The 16,334-nt window shown below is 35.6% G+C and overlaps 1 protein-coding gene across 2 annotated transcripts in view; it reads left to right on the top strand.

Annotated features, from left to right (window-relative positions):
• Positions 1-225: 225 nt before the first annotated feature.
• HHIP (hedgehog interacting protein) overlaps positions 226-16,334 on the top strand; it is a 97,128-nt gene continuing 81,019 nt past the window's right edge. For both annotated transcript variants that reach the window (XM_054486722.2, XM_054486720.2), the window contains exons 1-4: positions 226-521; positions 6,183-6,375; positions 12,418-12,574; positions 13,266-13,467. In XM_054486722.2, the coding sequence (XP_054342697.1) occupies positions 243-521; positions 6,183-6,375; positions 12,418-12,574; positions 13,266-13,467 (831 nt within the window). In that variant the 5' untranslated portion in view covers positions 226-242. The remainder of the gene's footprint in view (positions 522-6,182; positions 6,376-12,417; positions 12,575-13,265; positions 13,468-16,334) is intronic.

Consider the following 16,334-nt stretch of genomic DNA (forward strand, 5'->3'; position numbering starts at 1 on the left):
GTCATCCGCACAACTTTATCTCGCTCCTCGGGATCCCCTAAGGCATTGGACCCATTGCCGCGTCTTTTATTTTTTGCAAAGTTGCATCGCTGTACATATTTTTGTCCCCGCCACCTCCCTCTGTCTCTGGAGTGCCCTACAGCCCCGCAACCTCCTCCTGGAGCTGCGCCCTAGTGCCCCTGCTGGGCAGTGGCGTTCTCCCCCATCCTCCCGCGCCCAGCCCCTGCTGCTCTGGGCAGACGATGCTGAAGATGCTCTCCTTTAAGCTGCTGCTGCTGGCCGTGGCTCTGGGCTTCTTTGAAGGAGATGCTAAGTTTGGGGAAAGAAACGAAGGGAGCGGAGCAAGGAGGAGAAGGTGCCTGAATGGGAACCCCCCGAAGCGCCTGAAAAGGAGAGACAGGAGGATGATGTCCCAGCTGGAGCTGCTGAGTGGGGGAGAGATGCTGTGCGGTGGCTTCTACCCTCGGCTGTCCTGCTGCCTGCGGAGTGACAGCCCGGGGCTGGGGCGCCTGGAGAATAAGGTAGGCACTCACCGGCCTCACGGATACGTACTTGGCATAGTGGCTGGGTGGGGTTCCCTGTGGCTCTGGCAAAGCCGGTGGCTGTAAGAAGGGCAAAACTTCTTTGGGGGAGTTCTTTTCATAACTTTTCTAAAGCGCTAACGTGATTCCGTTGTGTGTTCCTCTGGGGTAAGCAAGTAGCATTTCCGCCCCCAGAGTCCGCGGTCGGGATGCTGTGCAAACTTGCCTATCTCTGAAAACAGACGCTTCTGCGGTACCCGCACCCTGGGCTGGGTAAATATTTTAAACGAATCGCGATGAACAGTGTATTTTGGATCGAATGGGGCATTGGCTGCGGTGAAACTGTAAATTAAGGTGGCTGTGGTTTCCGGTTTATTTTTCTAGGGTAAAAAGATTTGTGCTGTTTTCTCCACGTGCTCGGTTAGGGAGAGGATTGAATCGTAAAGGATGTTGAAGCATGGTTGGTTTATGATCCCCAGCCCCGTCAGAGGGGGGTGTCTTGCATTACATTAGTTAAACCAACAGAAAGGAACTCCTGGTCCTCCTGTTAGGGACCTGAAAAAACCTGGCGAAAGATTTTGCTGGGGCGTTATTTATCACATAAAACTGAGACGATTCTCCGTCATTTTGTAACATTATAAATTCAGACTTTCAGGGTCAGTTGGTGTCTTGGAAGATCTACTCTAAGAATTTGTTTTAAGAGTAATGGCATTTACGTTATCCTCGTGTTAATAAGTTTAACTAAATACTAACATGGTGTTTGTTGACTGTAAAGACACGTTTGTTTTTGAGTTTGCAATATCGTTCTTGCCAGGAGATGCAGTCATGGGTGGTATCTACTGTACTCCAAGGAATGATTGCTGGGTCACATCATTAACAATCACTGCACGTGAAATAAACAATCAGGTGTCTTTGCTCCCCCTCCCTTTCCCCATTTTAGGTTTAATTAAGAATTCCTCTGTTAGAACACTGCCAGTTGTCAAGGTCTGAGAGACTCTTGGAAAACTTGTGCTTCAGTCTTGCTGGCCCAGGCATAATAAAAAAAAAAAAAAAATACCCAGGCTGAATCTAATTTTTATGCTCAGTTCACGGTAGATTTCACTCTATTCTCATGTAAACAGCTCCTACGAATCAACATATGTGTCTGGGTGGTATCTCTCACTTTGTTTTGTAACAAAAAGCCATATTGCATCATTTAATTTGCTCAAGTCATGCAAATAGGAAAAAATCAATAGGACAAAAAGGGGTCGACTTATCCTCCTCCCCACTAAACTGCTGCCCACACACAGAGTCCTGTTGCTTATGGCAAAAGAATAACAACAACACCATTGTATTTGTTAGTTGGTTCACTAATGGGTGAAACTAGAGAACATCATTCTCTTTCAGTCCCCAGCTCTGTCCAAATGTTCATGCCTTTTGAGGGAGCATTTGTCCAACTCCTTCTATTCCCAGATGAGTGAGAACTGTCTTGCTGCAGGTTTTCAGCTGCAACTCTCTTTTTATTCTTACCATATGCAGCAGGAGCCTGAGATTCAGGGAGCAGATATTCCAGGATTTTATTCAAAACAATGTCATTAAGCTCTTGTGTTGCAATTGAATTAAGTTTCAAAATAGCTACATTCAGGTCACCTTAAAGGTTTTATCAGGAGCCCTAAAGAACCAGGAAATTCAGAGAAAAGTTTAGAAATATTTGCCATTAAGTCTCCCTTGGTGCAATACGTACTATGAATATACTGATGATCTAGAGACCCCTGCAATACTCAACTCTTCCAGAGACACGTGGAATGAAAATTTTGTTCTTGACTAAATGGTGGGGAGAAGGGGAAGGGGGAGGGGACCAAGGGGAGTTATAGCCCTTAAGAGAAGTTATATAAAATTTTTTTTAAATAAATCATTCTTTAGGAAGCAATCTGCCATGTTAACTATACACATTCCTTTCTGTTTTATGTGCTTACAATCTCCAACAAACCCCTACTCATTTGGAAAGTGTGTCTGAATTAAGTTTGGTACACTAGACTTTTGCTGGTTCTATTACAAGTGGTTTATAAACTAACAATACCCAAATTGTTCAAAACAGAGATTTGCTATAGCTATGCATATGCATTCTTGACCTATGTTAGTTCTCAAGTTTTAATAGTTTTTAAAACATGTTATTTTATAATAAACTTCAGTGTTTCCCTTTTTCCCGTAAGCCTTCCTGGATTATAATATATGTTAGGATCTTATTTCATAATGTGTATACAGGAGAGATGATTGCTATTTGAAAGGGCCCTTTTTTGTTTATGGAAGAAAAAAAAAATCCCCAGAAAGATTTCTGCAGCTTTTCAAGAAACTACAGTAGTAGCTTTTTCCTACAGGAAGAAATTTCTTAGACAAATAGATAGTAGCAAACTAGGTAGGAATATTAGCATGCTCAGCTATGCAATTAAGTCCTGTTTCTAGGCTAAGAAATTTTCTTTAATGAACTAGAATTGAGTTCAATTCTTTAGCCGTGGAATTATGCTCTATTTTAATTTTTTGTATATTTTAATAATGTTGTATATTGTAATAAGATTGTTAACTACCATGACAAATAAGTACTGTCAAAATTTAGGAAGTCATATTATCTTAGCAATATTTTCACACTTTCTAAATACAGCATGCTAAAAGGATCTAATTCTTATTAACCAAACTGAATCTGCAACCAACTGAAATACCCCCATTTCTAAAACTTAACTTGTAGCCACAGAGGCATAGAAGCTCTCTCTACCTTGGGTGGTTTCACAGCCAAAGCTGTCAAGGAATGGGTGAAAAGTAATTGTTTTCAAGTGTGCCCTTTTACAATCATTTGTTTGCTCTGGCTCTTTCAGGGACAAAGGCTATTGTTGAACACATCCAACTAAACAAATAACTCATCCTGGGGTCCCTTTAACAGCTGCCTTAGTACAATGATCTATTTACATATTAGCCTAAAATTGAAACTGAACTCTTTAATGACATAATCCAGCACTATAGTTCAGAGACACATGTGTTCTACCCAACAGCTGAACAACCTTGTAGGCATATGATTTTTAGAAATAACTTTTTGTGTACCAAGTGATCTTAAGGCGACATCTTAATATACTGTCTTGTATTTTCTCCTTCTGTCCCCTCATCGAACCCATGTGGGTGCCTTTTGCCCTCTTTGTTTAGTTACTTGGTAAATAAAGAGAAATACAGAAGGTCTCTGTCACCCATTTTACTATTTGTTGATAAGCTATAGTTGGAGGCCACACTTTACTGTGTATCCCCTATTTATCTTACCCTTCTATGGATTTTACTTTCGTGTGGCTAAAGATTAAAGGATGACCTGCCAGATGTTATAAATTAGCAACAGCCACAATGATTACTAGGCATGCTGTAATAATGTTTCCAAGTTTTACATGATTTCTGAAGTATATTTACTTTAAACCACTGTGATGGTTTTGTATACGGCTTTTAAAAATTGAAACAGGAAATTAGCTTAAATTTCTTCTTAAGATTGACGGCATCATCAGAAATAAAGTTAAGGACCTATATAAGACACAGACACATAGGCAAAAAAGAAGAAGAAATTACCCTACACACACCCAGACTCAGCTGTCTAAAACACTGTTGCAGCTTTGGCTGAGTCAGTTTAATTGACTTCAGTAAGACTATTGGTTCATTGAAACCAAAGCCAGAATGATGGCTCTATCTATCTTCAAATAGGTATTTACACTGCAGACCTCACACAGAGCAAAATGTTACCATCCTGCTGGGCCAGAACAGCATGAAACTTTAAAAAGAATAACATTATACTTGATTTCAGATAATTTATTGAATCCTACTTCTGAAACGTTTGATGAGAGATCTGTGACCAGAATACATTCCAAAAATTGTAAAAGACAAAATTCCTTAGGCACTAAAATCAAGCTCTTCCTGGATAGCAGCTGAGAGAGTATACGAGGATCATTTTGTTTTCAGCTATAAAAAATGGAAGCATGCATAATCTCCATAAAACCAAAGGTAATTACATTCCAGTTTTTCAGCCAGCAAAAGAGGTGCCTTCAGCATCCTGCACTTGTTTTGTTCTCAGTGGACTGCCATATGATAAACAAACAGAATTGCTATATGATAAACAAACAGAACACAGTTGAACACTATTAATATTAAATAGATCTGGTGAGGTCTGCCAGAGTATGGACGATAAAAGACATTTAAAACATTCTTGGAATGCAAATTCTAAGGGTATAGTGTATGTTTCCTTTTAGAAAATTTTATCCATTTAAGCAACTGTTATTTAAATAAATTGATAAGACAGTAAATATAATTGTGATTAATAATAACTTTTCTGAATATTGTAGCTACAACCCATTATACATTTTTCCAAAATATGATAACTTGTATTGGACTTGCTGCATATTAAAATTTCAGTATGCTTGTATTCAATTTTTTTCGTTACTTTGCTCTTGCAGATTCAAGTTTTTGTGATGACCTAGAATATCATTATCCCAAAAAACAGAAGCCATAGATTTACCCAAATTAGAACCTTAATTTGTGAATGGAATATTTGTTTAAGGCAGTGCTCTAGAATTTAAAATGTTAATTTTGGTTGACAGTTCTAAAGAAGTAATAAAGTATAAATATAGTTAGATGAATTGGGAAAAGGTATAAAATTCAATTCCATTATGATGTTTTTAATATAAAAAATCAATACTTGATTTTGACAGCACTACATTTCACATGTCAAATATTGTGTTGATATTGCCTTCTATATATATTAAAGGAGACTCTGAAGTCAGGTTTTTAAAGTTACTGCTAAACAACAAGACCTATTCTGTCCGCTAATTGCTAAACTCAATGAATCAATAACTCAAAGTGGTCTTATTGAAATAAAAGACATGTCATTGTAAAAATTGTGATGAAGGTACGCCATTTTTCATTAAAATTCACTACATATTATTCAAAAACACTTCGTTAAACTCTTGTGTTTATTCATGCATATAACATACCTGAGGACCTAGTTAAAAAATTTTTCCTGGCTAAGATATAATGAATAATAAAAATTGGTTTTAAACCTGTTTAATTTCACTTTGGATATTATTTTTATAAAACATGAACAGCAAATCCTACTTTAGAAAATTTTCCCTAATGCAGTCTGCAGATTGAAAACTAACTGAAATTTTAAAAAAATGTAACCCAAGTATATTTTTGACATTATCATATTAAGAATTTCAGGAATGAAATAGATTTTCACGTAAGACACAAATAAGCCATGTCTTGAAAAATTCTGTTTTGCATGCGGTTGGACAAAGGTTGGAATTTTAAAGTTAAATATCATTCAGTATATACTTTGAGGCAGAATGAAGTGATAAAGGCTTAAAGAGTCTAAATATAATTGCCTTTTAATTTTTCACACCTGAAGTACAGATGAAGTCTTTGATTTGCAGGAATAAGAAGCACTTTTATGTATCCCTGTCCTTTATTCTCCCAGCCCAGCTCCAGAGACTATACTTGTATCCTTATAAAGGCATTCTGTATTGTGACACAGTAATTCTTTTCAAAAAACTTCACTGGCTAAATTAGACTTCTCTACTTACACAATTGCAAAACATAATAATAATAACTAAACCTAACTTTACCTAACTAAAAAAATGTTTGTTTCTGATTTATGGCTTTCAGATATTTTCTGTTAACAACAACACAGAATGTGGGAAGTTACTGGAGGAAATCAAATGTGCACTTTGCTCTCCACATTCTCAAAACCTGTTCCACTCACCTGAGAGAGAAGCCTTGGAAAGAGACCTAGTACTTCCTCTGCTCTGCAAAGACTATTGCAAAGAATTCTTTTACACTTGCCGAGGCCATATTCCAGGTAAGAAAAAAAAAATGCATAAGTAAAATAAACCACTGCACAATATCCTTGTAAGATACTTGTACTTAAATGCTTATTTACAAAACTTGTAAAATTTATCTTGCCTTTAAAAATGCCTATTTTACCTCATAAATAACATTTCCAAATTTATAACTTTTATTGCCTCTAAAGGGAATACTGTAATTTCAGTCTGCAAATATTATAATTGGTTTTGTTGACTTGTTATATATTTCTTGTTAAGCTGATAATAACAGCTTAACAGATTACAGGTGGTAATCTTTACACACGTTGGATTCTCAATCCAAATTCCTCGTTGGTGCCTTCTTTACCTAACATCAGCTTCAATATCAAGGCAGCGTCTTCTTCTACATAGCTGATACATATATATATTGGAGAAAGTCCACTGACTTGTAAGATAGATCCTTAAACAAAATATGATTAGGAATCCAAAAAGTAATATCTTACAAAGCACTTTCACATAAAATGACAAATTTTCTCCTCAAAAACCCTGTAAGGTAGGTAGGAACAGTGGAGTCCTCTCCAATTGACAGATGAGGAAATCTGAGCCTTGGGAGAAGTCAAACGCCTTAATCAAAGTTATACAATGAAAAGGTGATAGGAGAGATATGGACGTTCTTATGCATATAGTGTCATGAACATGCCTAGTCACTATTGTAGTTTGGACTCCAATAAGCATATATATTCATTGATTAATTTTTATCATCAAAAATTTGTAAATTTTGGTTGCTCTTGCTTTAGTTGGAAGACTCAACATAGAGGAAGAAAATAATTTAACAAGACATTCTGTTTAGTTAGGCAAAGTCGCACACAAATCTACTGAAGATTAAGCAGTATTTAAGGAAAAGACAAGCTTTAAGAACCGTAGAATGCACTGAGAGAATTTTTTTAAGTGCTATGTACATTTTACTTTTTTCTCTGACCCAGGAAAGTGTAGACCTTTGTATTTTTAATATAGCTCTCTTAATAACCTTATAAAACATTTTGACTAGGGTTGCTTGCTCCCTTGCATCTAGTATAACATATATCTAAACCCATTCAATATGAAAATATTATTATTGTCTTCATAAACCACAGCCATGTTTCTAAGCCTTTTCTCAAGCAGCTGTTTCTTCCTCTTTATCACATTCCCCAAAGCAAAGTAGAATAGGTCACGGTTGCCTAGATGGCCTACAAAGAAGTGATAACAGATTAGATACCATAAATATTTGCTGGAAACTTCAAGTCTTGAACATTTGCCTTTAGGACTATAAATTGAAAGTGATATCAATACTTAGCATTTTTATTTACCATTATCTACTTTAGATAAATACAACATGCTAGATTTGGGGACTTAACTGTGGGGGTCTTTATATATTTGAAGTAATTTTAGCTTCCAAAAACAATAAAATAAAAGTAATATCCACTGAAAGAGAGAGCACAGCAAACAGCTCAGAGCCAGAACTGCAAGCACCTCGCTCCCCAGATCAACATATGTGGTGACGAATGACAAATTTATTTTTCTACAAAGTTTGTATATATGTAAAACTGCTGAAGTGCATCAAGATGTCAAGTGCTTTTGGTGGCCACCCAGGCTGCTTTGAAAGATAACCAGATGAAAGCTCCACTCTAGAGGTGGACAGAGCAGCAACGGTGCTTTCCAGAGACTCTGGAAGGCTTTACCGACAAGCAGAGGGGGCTGCCCCTGCGTACATCAAATGCTAATGATCATTCTCTATACTTGCCCCAAAAGTGAGCTGTGATAACACACTCTTTGCATTACTTATGCTAATCGATTTGTTGCCTGGATTGATCCTTGGCATGTAGGTTACCATTTCCTAAAGTACAATAAATAAGATGCTAATCCCCACCCTTCCCTGCCCCTGCCCCCAGCACAGAAGTGTCTTTACAATTGTGGAACACAGATTTTTTGGAAATTACTATAAAAGCAAATTTTAATAGTTTTCCCTTAAGTTGATTTAATGATATGGTTCACTTTCCTCTGAAGTTCAAAATGTTGGAACAGCTACTTTGTGATTCTTTTTTAGAAGAAACTAATCAACATATTTTGACTATCCTCATTAATAGCTTCATCTTTCTACAAATCAAAAACTTGAAGAGGAAGGTACCCCGAGGGATGTATTTTGCTAAAAGAAGCCAAATGCTGGAAGAATTGGGAGAGATAAATAATTCCAGAGACATCTTCATTTGTTCCCTATTGCCCAATGCATGAAGAATGTACATATAAATGACTTAACCATTTGCTTTGACTTCATGGCTTTAAGAAAGCACAGTCACTTTAGAATATTCATATACCTACAAGATAGCTACTTCCTAGAAAACTTAATTAAGAAATAGTCATAGTCTGCTTATTTTCCCAAAACTGGGAAAAGATATTACAAAGCAATATAGTGAGTATATACTACAGTTTTATTAATCATAATATTTTCCAGTTGTGAATTCACTTAGGGAAGTAAATTCTCAAAACTTCCAAAAATGCCAAAAACTCTCCACTCATTTCTGCAGGTCTTTTCTTCTGCTTAACTGAGCAGGGTAGCTACTTTGCTAGTCACTAAAAGAAGGCATAACACACTCTATGGGAAGGATATCAATGGACATCTATTGGCCTTGCTTCTTCCTCTGTACCTGTAGTCATGATTTTTATCACTCTTCGACCTCATCTTCTCAGCAGTAGGTTATTGTAGCATGAAATGTCTGCACACAATTAGTTCAATTGGTATAATCCTATTGCTAAGAAGGCCAAGGTCAAGGGTTTGATTCAACTGAATTTTTCTAGTCCATAGCCATTCCTAACCCTGGTCAGTTAGCTTACACATGTGTCTTCTTAGTCCCAAGGAGAGTAAACCAGAAGGAATAAATAGATGGATATATCAAAATCCACCACTTCTATTAGGATATGTTCATGAGTAAGTCTTACTCATGAAGAGTCAGTAACTTTTTTTTTCCTTATCATGATGAGCAGCACTTATAATGAGGAAAAATAACTTTTCCCTGGAATACATGCTGAGAGAAAAGGGAGAACTCAGAATACTCCAAGGAAGCATTTATTTTATACGTCAGTATTTATAGGGTGCTTTGTGGCATAGCAGAACCAGGCTTACGATCCAGGAGAATATTTACAGATCCAAGATAGTTGATAAATGATCAGAACTTAAAAAAATACAGCTGCTAAAATATTCGGTGTTTGTTCATTATTAGTAGACCTGACCATATTATGATGATCCCGAGTGAGCAAAACATGCACTTTCAGTAAAATGCCAAACAAAAGGGAACCCTGGCAATAAATGTTAATAAAAATCATTGTTCACTGCAGCATCAGGTCATTTAAGGTAAAGTATTAATAAAAGTGTTAGATACTTAAATTCGAATAAAATTACATGATTGTAAAAAAAAAAAAGCCCATGTATTTAAGTAAAAATCTTTTGAGTTGGTTTTCACACTTAGGTTATTCAGTTTGTCTAAATTACATAAGAAGCTTGGAGTAAATTTATTGTTAACATTCTGTATTTTTTCTTAATTTGCTAAGCAGGCATTGTACCTCTGGAGCCACCAAGTTTATGAATATGTATTCATTAATCTTTAGATATTCCGTTTGAAAATGACTTCTCATTTCCTCATATTTGTCCCAGTTACTAATTCCCTTTATATTGGAATCGACCACCAGCATTGTTAATTAATTTCCCCCTTAAGATGGTATTGGTTAGTAGACAGTAATGCTGAAACACACTTTTTTTTTAAGCAAGCTTGAAATTTCTTTTGAATTGCATTTTGAAATTTTTCTGTGACCCTTCTGGCAAACATCACCTTAAAACTATATTTCTCACTCACATATCCAGTTATAAATATGACCATAATATGACAGTCTTCCTCAATGCATAATATAGGCATGGAGATTTTGTTGCCTGATGGTAAATATTTCCAAAACAAGATCTAGCCCAAAACTGTGCAAAGAGTTTGATTTAACAATTTAGGTTTTTTTTCTTTTTACCTCTAAGAGACTTGTTTAACGCTATTAGGCAGTTTTCATCTGAATGCTTACCCATTTAAGAAGGCAGGGGAAAAGTTATCTTTTGCAAATGGTGACTTGCTAAAGATGAGTAAATGTTTCTATGGCCCTCATTCCTCTCCCCAGCTTCTAATCCTTGAATTTTTTTTCAAAGAAAGATAACTTTCCAATTGCCTTGCCCCTCCCGTGGAGCACTTCCCAGCTGCTTGCCTCTTTTTCTCTGTGCCCCCCACCGCATGCATGCACACACACATACACACACACACTCCCAAGGACATCTGCTCTTACTTGCCTGGTTGCCAAGACAAGATCCTTTCCAATAGCCTAGTTAGAAATTGGCAGGGAAGAGTCTCTTTCAGAAAGTTCAGGGTGAGACATTTCACACAAAAGTTAGGTCAAAATGTACTTCAAGCTTTACAACCATTTGGGACCTTCACATTCTAAGATAAGTTTTAGGTTTGAGGGGTCCTAGGTCAAGCACACAGAAAGTAAACTTGCAGTGTCTTTTATGCGCCATTGATGAGTCTCACTTGGCTGATCCCAAATTCTCATTCTTAGAAATCCTTGCTAAATCTGAATTTGTTATACAACTTCTAAATTTCTACTGAGCTACTGAGTATGTTTATCACAAAATTGATGAGGTATGAAAATATAATTTGTTATATAAAAATAAAAACTTTAGATATATAATATAAAGTATAAGACCAGAAGCAGCAATTTAGGACCATATATAAGACTGACTCTGGTAGCACCATCATATTTTGAGAGCAGAAATTATTAGAATGTGGAAGTGAATCTTGCTAATATGTCCCAGAAAGGTAACACCTTATTAACTCAAATTGTAAAAGTAATATCAAAACTTTTTTGCCATAAAGTTCTTTTCTTTCATATTCAAAGATAGCTTTCTTTATATGATAAAATATTTAATGTGTAAGAAAAGAGAAAACATCTTACTTTTAGATCCTATTAAGTAACTCTGTTGTGTTTTTGTTTTGGCTTGTTGATATGTCAGCTTTTCTGTTTGAGATGATTGAAGGAATATTTTAAATATAATTTTTCTATTACACATTAATCATTATCTCCTATAAGTGAGGCGCAGGAAAAAGGCACTTACATATTTGAAAATGGAGGCTCTGTTATAAGCACCAATTCATTGCTTGATCATTACACAGTGAGTCAGTTGTTTATTATAGCATATAATGACCTTGTGTTATTCATTAGATTTATTATTTAATCTTATGTAAGTGGCAATACACTAAGACTTGTAAAATGACCAAAACTGGCACCTGATGGCCTGTCTCCTTCTTGATTCTTGTTTGTTCATCTGAGGAAGTTATTTAGTATTGTAGGAAAAAATGCTAAATACTGATGAGATAAGCTCACGGGTACAACATACAGTAACTAGAGAATCTTGAAAAGACATCAATGCAATAGCAAGATAAATGCTGAGTTTGTCTTATTTGTACTTCAGGGGAGCCTTTAATACCCAATACAATATTATTTCACTTTTACCACAATTTTTAAATTTAGTTTAAAACACAAATGGGAATCCCAACCCCCAATATTTTTCATTGTTTTTATTTAGTATTTATTTATTTATTTATTTATTTATTTTTTGAGACAGTGTCTCACTCTGTGGCTCAGGCTAGAGTGCAGTGGTGTGTTCTCGGTTCACTCCAACCTCCACCTCCTGGTTCAAGTGATTCTCTTGCCTCAGCCTCCCAAATAGCTAGGACTATAGGCGCATGCCACCATGCCCAGCTAATTTTTATATTTTTGGTAGAGACGGGGTTTGCCATGTTGACTAGGCTGGTCTCAAACTCCTGACCTCAGGTGATCCACCCACCTCAGCCTCACAAAGTAGTGGGATTACAGGACTGTTTTTATTTCAGTCTAGGTTCTTCCTAAAATATCCATCTAGTTTCTAAAAATTGTTTTCCTCATCTTACATCTTTCAGATAAGGTGGTTTTACTATGACATTAAGTGTTTCTAATGAGTCTTTTTATATTTTTTAAAGGTTTCCTTCAAACAACTGCGGATGAGTTTTGCTTTTACTATGCAAGAAAAGATGGTGGGTTGTGCTTTCCAGATTTTCCAAGAAAACAAGTCAGAGGACCAGCATCTAACTACTTGGACCAGATGGAAGAATATGACAAAGTGGAAGAGATCAGCAGGTTCATAAAGATAAATGCTCTTTAATCTTTTAAAAAAAACCCAACTGACAAATCTTGTGGTTTTGACAGTGAATCAACTGTCTGTGCTTATGTTCAGCAGCTATATCCTCCAGATGCTTTATTTTTTTCTTTGTGGTAGTTTGTTTCTCTAAAATTCTAGCTTAAATGCTTTTAATACTTAGACTACTAATCTTATATTATGAGCTTGGCTTCTCTATGACTCATGTGAATTTTATGGGTATAGTTTTAAGCCTGAATTTTATGATTGTTGTTAGCCTATGGCACTGTGAAAATGTTCAGCACAATTACTATTAGCAAATCAGATTTTTCTAAATAGATCTTAGAACTTTCTCTCTACATGCCTTCCATAAGGTTTATTTATTGTGAGTAAAACTAATTTTAATTATAGTCACTGAAATATGAGAAAATGAGATTATGACATTTGAAAAATATATACATGTTTTGATTCTCTTATTTTACTTTCTGATAGAAGGCTGTTTTGCTTTTTGCCATTGAAAGAATTTAAAAGAACCACTTAAAAGAATTATATTGTGACCCTTGGGTTAGCAAGCACTTCATGGTTCTCAAAACCATGATTCCTAGAGGAAATAGAGTTTGAAAAGGATGCCAAGTGCATCCCTTATCTCCTTCATCTCAAGAAAAGCTTACTGGTTTTCTTTAATTTGTTTAGAAAGCACAAACACAACTGCTTCTGTATTCAGGAGGTTGTGAGTGGGCTGCGGCAGCCCGTTGGTGCCCTGCATAGTGGGGATGGCTCGCACCGTCTCTTCATTCTGGAAAAAGAAGGTTATGTGAAGATACTTACCCCTGAAGGAGAAATTTTCAAGGAGCCTTATTTGGACATTCACAAACTTGTTCAAAGTGGAATAAAGGTTGGCTTTTTAAATTTTATTTATTTTTGTGCTGGCTATGTTAATTTTATTTTAGTGTTACCTTCCTCACTGAAGGTATTTCTTTGTAATAAAAGAAAGAATCTTGCAGGAGAAAATAAGGGGGCAACATAAGAAACAATAATTATGGCACCTAAATTAGGACAGTAACATTAAATTTCTGTTATTTGTTGACTATTGTGCACTGCAATTGAATTGATATTTGACATGCTTTCCCCATGTAATTGACACACTTAAAGGAATCTTTGGCTTTATAAAGTATTTGTTTAAATATTGTTTAATGGGCATAACACAGGATTGTACATCAGCATTTGCTAGTAGAAACAAAGAGGTCTTTTGGTTATTTTGGCAATTGCAAATCATTCTTTCACCATCTCTGTTTTTGAATCTGTCTCATAAAAAATACTACTTATACTATGACTTCCTTGTACAATGTTTTTACAGGTAAGTCAAATATTTCTATAATTAGCCATCTATATAACATATATTGCCCTCTTTTTCACTTCTCTAATTTGAATTCTCATTTTAAATAACCTAGGTATGTAAACAAAATTATTGTCAAGTTTGTTTCACAAGAGTAACACAGTACAACATTAGCAGTACTAAACCATAAAGCAAATTATGACGTTCTAAAATTAAGACACATTTAATAGCTCATGCCTATTTTAGAATGAAACAAAGTAGCAATATGATTTGGGAAGAACTGGTTATCCTTTTCATTTCTTAACTGAAAAAAAACCTGAAGGAGGCTTTATAGTCTTCTACTCACATAGAAATGAACTCTTTCTTGCTTTGTTGTGCTGTACTCCAGTGGTAAGAAGACCCAAATCAGAAGAAACAAGTCAGGAAAAATATAGATATATTCCTGCTATCTATTTCATTTTCTTATCGTGTGAGAGTTAAGATGACCCATCTTTATTTTTTACCATTGTAAATGATGTTATTTATTATTCGTGTACATTTTCCTTAATCTGGTCATGGATGACTTCCTTAATACTCATTCACAGGAAGGGCATTACTGAGTTGAAGATTAAAACCATAATACATCTTGCCAAGTTGCTTTAAAAATATTTTCAGATATTTGAGAATAATACTAATTATTTGAGAGAATTAATATTAATATTAACAATAGTTTTCAAATGTGCTTTGAGTAAAAATGTTGGTGTTAAAAAGATATGTATGATGTAATATAGATGTAAGGACGGCTCAGAATACTGGAAAATTGTTTTATAACAAGAACTGATGTTCTTGTTTCTGCCTCAATTTGACTGCCTTTTAAATCAGGGTTCCTTCAGCATCCCTATTTCAATTTACACCCTTCGTAGGGATCTCTGATGATTCATTACCATATTCAGCTCTGACAGGGAGATATCTCATTATGTAATAAAATTGTACAAGCAAGGATATAACAATACCTTGGTTCTGAGTATGTGTGTTCTGCAGTCTTCCAGGAATTCTGCAGTACTTGGCCAAATTTACAAGAAAACTTGCAGAATTTAGACCTCCTTTTCCAGAAGAGCTCCCAGGTTTTTGGGGCCTAAAATATATTTCAAAACCTATTATTCTAGTGAACTTATATGACATATTTTAAGATGCAATATTTTAAATTCCTTTGGTGTTTTAGCACTAATTATGTCCACAAGATAGGAATATATCACATGGATATTGGAGTGGATAGTGAGTAATAAGATCACATCCTTCTTACTTCAAGCAGGTCATGCTGCATGTGGCCTTTATCTCAGTGTCTATGGAACTCCCTGATTGGAAGAGTTAAGGCCACTGTCAGTATGATGGGGCAGATACCACCACATTTATGAGTTGATCATAGCACTGATTTTGGTGGTTGCCCCTCAGAGACTTGTAATGTAAAAGCATTTTCACAGCTATTTCTGGCTTCTTTAATATATGAAAGTTATCACATATTTATGACAGTATTCTATGTTTGTCAATAATCATTTTGCATAAGTAATACCAATATTAATTTTCATAAATTATTGTACATATCAACTATTTTCTATTTTTTCAGTTTTAAAATCCGAAGAGAGGGCATAAAGCGTTTAACAGACTGAAGTATTAATTGCAATACTCAAATCACAGAATTGGTAATACATACTAAACCCAACCTCCACATGTTTGAAATTGAGAATAATAAAAACCACAGTGCAGAACCCCTTCACAATTACATTAATTGATGACCAAGAGGAATATGTTAAGTCAGACATAAGGAGGAATTTCTGATTATAAGAGTTTCTAAAATCTATTGCTGGCTATTAAAAAAAATCTGGAATTCCTTGTCTGCTAATGTAAATTAATTGGGAGTGATTTCTGTCACATGGTAAAGGCTGACCTTTTTTGAGGCTAAGAGTTGGACTTGCTTATCTCTTTAAACCTCTACCAACTCTGATTCTTATAAGTGCTTGAGAGGGATGCCATCAGCCAAGAGCCAATCATAAGGGAACATGGACAACTCTTCCTAAATGGGTCCTGACTGAAGCTAAAAAGATGATGTCTTGTTTTTAAACACCAAGATCGTGCTGCCTAAATTGTAGGAGACTGTAGTACCCTGGGGGCTAAACTGTCTACAGTTCACAGAGAAAAAGTTAATCTGCAAAAAATGCAAAGCACAAGCTAAAGAATTAACTTCTTTTTGCTATAGAAAAAAAAGTTGTGGCATTGAGATTAAAGAGTAAGTCAGGAATATGTTTTTAAAATATGTAGTGATTCGATAGCTCTTTGATGATTAGTGATTAGCTAATCACTAATACTGGCACTGTGAAGAATGGGCCACGTGTCAAACTGATGAGCAAACTTTAAAACTTTCATTGTGTGTGTGGCTGTGTGTGTGCATG

This window comes from Pongo pygmaeus, chromosome 3, assembly GCF_028885625.2.
Source record: "Pongo pygmaeus isolate AG05252 chromosome 3, NHGRI_mPonPyg2-v2.0_pri, whole genome shotgun sequence".
Taxonomy (NCBI): domain Eukaryota; kingdom Metazoa; phylum Chordata; class Mammalia; order Primates; family Hominidae; genus Pongo; species Pongo pygmaeus.